General features: G+C 42.0%; 1 protein-coding gene across 1 annotated transcript in view; it reads right to left on the reverse strand.

Annotated features, from left to right (window-relative positions):
• Positions 1-5811, reverse strand: part of Cyyr1 (cysteine and tyrosine rich 1) — an 89637-nt gene extending 83826 nt beyond the window's left edge. Inside the window, exons 1-2 of the mRNA XM_021185389.3 lie at positions 5355-5811; positions 125-227 (exon numbers count right to left, since the gene is read on the reverse strand). Coding sequence (XP_021041048.1) covers positions 125-227; positions 5355-5427 — 176 coding nt within the window. The 5' untranslated portion in view covers positions 5428-5811. The remainder of the gene's footprint in view (positions 1-124; positions 228-5354) is intronic.
• Between the last annotated feature and the right edge of the window lie 339 nt (positions 5812-6150).

Below are 6150 nucleotides of genomic sequence, written 5' to 3' on the forward strand. Positions count from 1 at the left end.
AAGCATGAGCCACCCTCTCCTGCACCAGTCTTCACTGTCTTGTCTGCACTCATATCATAGTGCTTCTTGAAAGTGAGACTGGACCAAAGGAAGAAGCATACGGTGAGGTTTGCCCTTTACTCACGAGAGGATGTTCCCAATATAGGCGTAGTAGGAGCAGCAGTAGGGTGTGTTTCCGTCACAGCAGTAAGAGCGGCACTCTTTGCCACACTGCGCCAGGCAATCTCCTACAATGTAAAAATGAGAATGGTTGAGGTTGTGAAATCTCAGCTTAAGGAAAAGTTATCCTGTTTGAGTCTAAATCAGCCAAGTTTTTGAGCACACAGAGAGGTTCATTTTCACACTCAAAACTCCAAAACCTTTCTAAGGGACTAAATTGGCCTTTCTCCCCAGGTAGACTCTAAGTTGGTAACATAAAGCTATTCTCCCCAAGCCTCCCGCTCTGAACATTGTAACTGCCATTGCAAAGTTGGCTTTGGGTGAACAAGATTATGACAGAAGGAAGGAATATATCAACTCATCAATCAATAAAGTTGCCAGTGGAGTTTTTTATAATAGCTTTTATATAGTAGAATTTCCTGACTTTGGAGTATTGATTCTCTATTAAGTTTAACTAATGAGAAATATTATTGGCATGGGTAATACCAAGAGTGATCATTGGAAACTAATATGTATATTTGCCATGGTAATTTAGTAATGCTTCTTCTTATGTTATTTTTCCCTCCATAATTAGACTTCCTAAACACAATTACAGAATTGACTCTGCATACTGTTGCTCTACTAGGCTTGGAAGGCAATGAGCTGGTGAGAGAAAATGTCCATATAAATAACTTGTAAATTGACAGTTTACCTGATATCATACTGAGGAATCAATAAACAATGTGAAGCAGGGAATTTCTGATTAAAAGGATGTGTTGAACCCAACATGACCATGTTGCTTTTCAGTATGTAATTTTCAACAAGAGAATTTATACAAAAATATTTAATAAGACTCACACTTACCTTAAACAACTCTTTGCTCTACCTAATGATTTATTTTTACAGTATACGGTTATTACTGAGCTCTAAGAAGCAGTATAAACTATAGTGTATGTGTTTCAGGTACATATTTAAAAAGCATTCTGCTCCCACAATATACATTCTGTCCCCGAGAATTTCAAAATGAGCCACTTCCAGCTCAACTCCTGAAAGTAATGGGGATTGTATGCTATAATTTATATATAGTTTTTATTCCTAACAAAGATAAGATATTGAAAGTACAAGATATTATGTTTATGGACACATGTTATTTTATTGCTTTTTTTTTTTTAAAGCAAACCTTCGGGAGCTTATAAACCAGGTCTTCCTAAGACATGATCCAAATAGAGCAGAGGCCATCTGACTTTGTTAATTAATGTGGTTCTCGTGGAACAAGTGAGAAAGGTCATATTTTCTTCCTCTTCATCTTATTTCTGTATCACAGATAAACAAAATGAACTTTAAAAGTTTCCACTTGACTGAAGAGGGAAATTATTTTTGTTATTCCACTTAAATCCACACACGAAACGTGATTGATCATATAGCTCCAAGAAAGAAGCTACAACATCAACAACAGTATTTTCAAGAAAATACACCACTATTTGTTTGTCTGGTTGGTGTAGCCCAGGCTGGACTGGCTACCTGAATGCTGAAGATGTCCTTTAACCCCAGATCTCTTAACTTTACCCTCTGCCCATTGAGGTATATGGCACCTCTTCCAGTTAGGGCATCGAAATTGTTTAGACTTCCTAATCTGTCAGTGTCCTTAGTGAATTTCTCCAGCTTGATTTTTTTGTTTTGTTTTATTGTTGTTCAATCGATTCAGGTATCTAGACAAGTCAGCTCTCTGCAGAGCTTAGCAGGGCTATGCTGCTGTTTTGTTCTTAATAGCTACTGAGATCATGAAGTGAAGACCCCATTACTCCTGGTGCTGGCTGGGAGCCCTGACTTCCAATTAAGCTTCCCAGGAACTGAATGATTCAACTGCCCCATTGCACTCCTTACTGTTACTACTGACATGAGGACACCGTGTTATCAAAACACTGAGAGCCAGCTTTACAGGAAACCAAGCCCCAACGTTTCTAGCCACGAAGCAGGGTAATTCCTGCAGCAAACATCCACGTTACACACAGTTCATTGTTTTTATGGTATTTTTCTAGCACTGCTGTCTGCTTCCCAGAATTGACGAATGTCCTCACAATCAAAAACCCTTCCTTCAACCAGACCCCCACGCTAACGGTGCTATCATAGTCAATTTTTCTCATATTATGAGAGTAATCTGGTGGAGATCAAAGTGCATAACATATTGGGCTGTTTCTCCTTTGTGAAACAATGGAACAGTTTCCATTAGTTGCCCTTGGAAAATAATAAAAAAACTATTCCTAATATCTAAATTAATATCCCTGAAAACGAGTTCAGGCTGTTTTCAAGTACTTTTTCATGAAAGGTATGATCTGGAAGGTTCCCCCAGCATCCTGCCCACCCACCTTCAGGAGTGTGGAGTACAGGAGCACAGGATAGCTCTATCTGGCTTGAATCCCTTGCTTAGAAACGGCTTCTGCCAGCTATAGCTGAAGCTGAGAGGAAGAAAAAGAAGGGGCTGAGACCCTGAAGGTAAAACCTTGATCAAATCCTTTCTTTGTAGCCTGCAGTGGGAGCTGTACAATAATGTAAAACTTCATTTGGATCTCCTTCCAAAAGTTACTCAAAAAACAAAACAAAACAAAACACCCTAAAAACCAAAAACCAAAACCAAAAAGAAACAAGCAAACAAACAAACAAAAAAACAATGTATTAAGCCTAGAAGAAATTACTATTTGCTTAACTTTGCTGAACCAAACAGAACATGAATGTATTGCATTTGTTTTGTGCAATATAACTAGGCCATGGTCAATGTATCCACTTAGAGATTTTCTGTGTTGTGAAATCACTTATTAGAATTCACTTATTAGAGTGTTCGGGCGTTTAACCACCACACGTGTGTCCAGTCATGTCTCAGTTCCAACCGAACTGAACTATCCATTGTTGGGATTACCCATTTTACCACGCAGCATATGTGAATTCTATACCCTAAAGTTTTCTTGGTCCAGGGCTTTCCTAGTTTCTAAATGTCTTGGTCTTGCTTGCTTTCGTCATTCAGATTTCACAAGTTATAACCTGAATTTGACTGAGCTCTTCTGTGGTCTAGTAGCCTTGCTCACCTGGGAGGTTCTCTTGGTGAACATAACAAACATCTCCCACAGGGGCTTACTCTCTTGAAAAGCAATATGGCCCCCTTCTTTGATAACATGGTACAAGATTGTACCTGTGCCATGATGCATGCTTTCCCACATTAAACTGATCTATGCGCTCACCTTACCATCCACCGAAAACTCAGAGCATGACCTCTGCTCCAGCATCAAATAAAGGTGGTAACCTTAAAACAGCCTCTGAAACAGGAGGTTGGGGAATTTTCACCAGAGAACTCAACATTTCTCACATGAGCCAGCAAGCCACCCTAGTGCTGGGCTTGCAACTCTATAGTTGATTAAATAGAAGCCTAGGGGAAGCAAAAACTACCTCTAGAAACCATTGGTCCATTGGTGAGGTTCCCTGTACACTGGAAGAGCTGTGTGTGTAGACAAGAGAAAGGGGAAGGGGCAAGAGCAGCCTTGTAGCCTACCATGAGGAAGAGACCCAGAACAAAGAAGCTGTGGCCCCATGAAGATCCTGAGTCAAGGCAGCAGCATCACCCGCTGCATCATTTGCTTCTTGCTATTTCTCTCTCTCTCTCTCTCTCTCTCTCTCTCTCTCTCTCTCTCTCTCTGTGTGTGTGTGTGTGTGTGTGTGTGTGTATGTCAGATAAGCTGAAGTGGTGGGGAGAATCATCATTGTTTTCAAGAAACTAGCAGTGAGATGTTGATTCAAAATGACCAGGAGGACCATGGATACTTAGTGCCTCCGATAGAAACACTGAGCACAATCTAAACAGCAGACATGCTACAATCACTAGAATTGGAAAGATTGTCATCAAGAAAGAAGTACTCTTTCTACTTTTATTAATTTTTATATTAGAAAGGCAGCATTTCCCCTATATCATATTTAATATAATAACTTTTAGATACCAATTTGCTTTTTAAAATATTTTAAAGACAGGGTCTCCTGTGGGGTAGGGTGTGGTCTTAAACTAACCATACAGCGAACCTTGACCTGGAACTTCTGACTTTCCTGCTTCTGCCTCCCCAGTGCTGGGCTTACACACTTGGGCCTCTCACAGCTGGTTAATGCAGTGCAGGGGATTGAACCCAAGTCTTTTTGTTTGTTTATATTAGGTAAGTACTTGCCTAACTGTGCTCAATCCCAGGCCCTCGTTTGAATCTTAATAGATTAAAATTTTCAACCAGCAAGGACTTCTTTCTGGCAGATCAGGGTGATGGATTTGATTATCTTGATACAATGATGAAATTCAATTCTTTTGCTGTACAGAGGGAGGCTGAAGGACATCTTCCTTTCAGTTGGAGTGTCTTGTCTTGGCAAGTGAGGGGAGCTGAACAGCTCGATCTATGCCTAGGTCAGCCTGTGATTCTTTGTCTTAGAAAGTTAGAAACACAAGATGCTTTAAGCTTGCACTGTCTGTGAACACGAGGATGCAAGGAGCGCACATGTAATTAAATTTATACTCGAGTAAGCCCTGAAAGGCCACATAAGGCTCCCTATCAAGCTTAGAACAAGGAAAGCACTCTGCTTCATTAATTATCAGCAATTGCCACTACGAATAATTATAAGGAGGGAAAAGAAAGGCCTTTCACAAACAGGTGCTTAATCACATTTAAAAAGGGAAATCATATTTGCCTGGCGACCGTATAGCTCAGAGCATACGGCTGTTCAGCCGATTTTGTGGAGCGTCTAAAATAAAATAGATAAATAAACAAATAAAATATGGGACATGTCTAAAGTAACTGACTTCTAAAAGAGGTGAAACTGGACTATTCCAGACGTGAGTTGCCAACGATAAAATGCAACAGTCACTAATGCGTTTATTTTGAATAACTTCACCTTTATGTTTCAAGTATTTTAAAGAGTCTCTGGCGGCCCTCGACCAAAGTTCATTTAAATCCTGGATATGTCTTTACATTTTTACACTAGTCGGGTTAAATCCCCTTAAATGCGAGCTTTTGAGTTGCTTTACAAACAAAAGAGAAAGCAAACCAGCAAATTAGTAATGTTAAAGGAGAGATGGTGTTTGAGCATGGGGGTGTCTGGTGTTGCCTCCTAGGGGAATCGCTACCCTTTTACATTCCTGCGTTGGCCCCACGCCCCCGGCTGGACCCTCTGTCCCTGTTCCCACTGCCACTGACCTGCATAAACAAAGAGCAGGATCAACTTCGGAAGCAGGACCCCTGGACGCCGGGGCAGCCTCAGCGCGTCCATCCAAGCCGGTGGCCTCAAGCTGCTCTCTAGGACAGAGATCGGTAGACCTGGGCGCGACTGGAGTGAACCCCAGCAGCGATGCGGAGGATACAGGGCAGTCAGGAGAACAGGGATGTGGTCCTGAGAGCAGGGTCCAGAGCCGCCCTGGCCATGACCTCAGCCCTGGCGAAATCCGGCCGGCTGCAGGGCAGCTGGGCGCCGATGGTCCTAGCCCGGGTGAGCTGCCGCAGGGGCTTTATGTTCTGCCCAAAGGTGCTGTGCCCTGGCAAGCGAACGGCAGCCTCTCTGGCGTCCTTGGCCACCCAGGCTCAGGGTTCATCTATGAGGGTGGCACCAAAGTGGGATGGGGGTGGGGAGGTGACGGACTCCTCCCCACTTCGCTGAGTTTTCCTCTATAGAATGGCAGGGTGCTTGGCTCCAGCAGGAAGGAATTTCTGAGTTGTTTGGCTTTTGCTACAGTTTAGCCAACCCCCTCATTCCACAGGTCTACTGTCCTCTCTGGGTCACAACACTCCCCATCCCTTTTTCTTTTTCTTTCTCTTATTTTATTTATTTAGTTTTCGAAGGAATGGATGGAGACTTTAGTTTCCTGTCTAAACAAATGAAGATTTAAAAGGCACGAAGGATATGTTAACTATACAAACTAGACGGAAAAGCTTTTCTCACCAGAAAGCTGGTAAAATGTCCATTTCAAGCAAATTCAGGGAAAACGAATGAAACAAG

Source organism: Mus caroli, unplaced genomic scaffold, assembly GCF_978045245.1.
Source record: "Mus caroli unplaced genomic scaffold, Mus_caroli_1 scaffold_17, whole genome shotgun sequence".
NCBI classification, from domain to species: domain Eukaryota; kingdom Metazoa; phylum Chordata; class Mammalia; order Rodentia; family Muridae; genus Mus; species Mus caroli.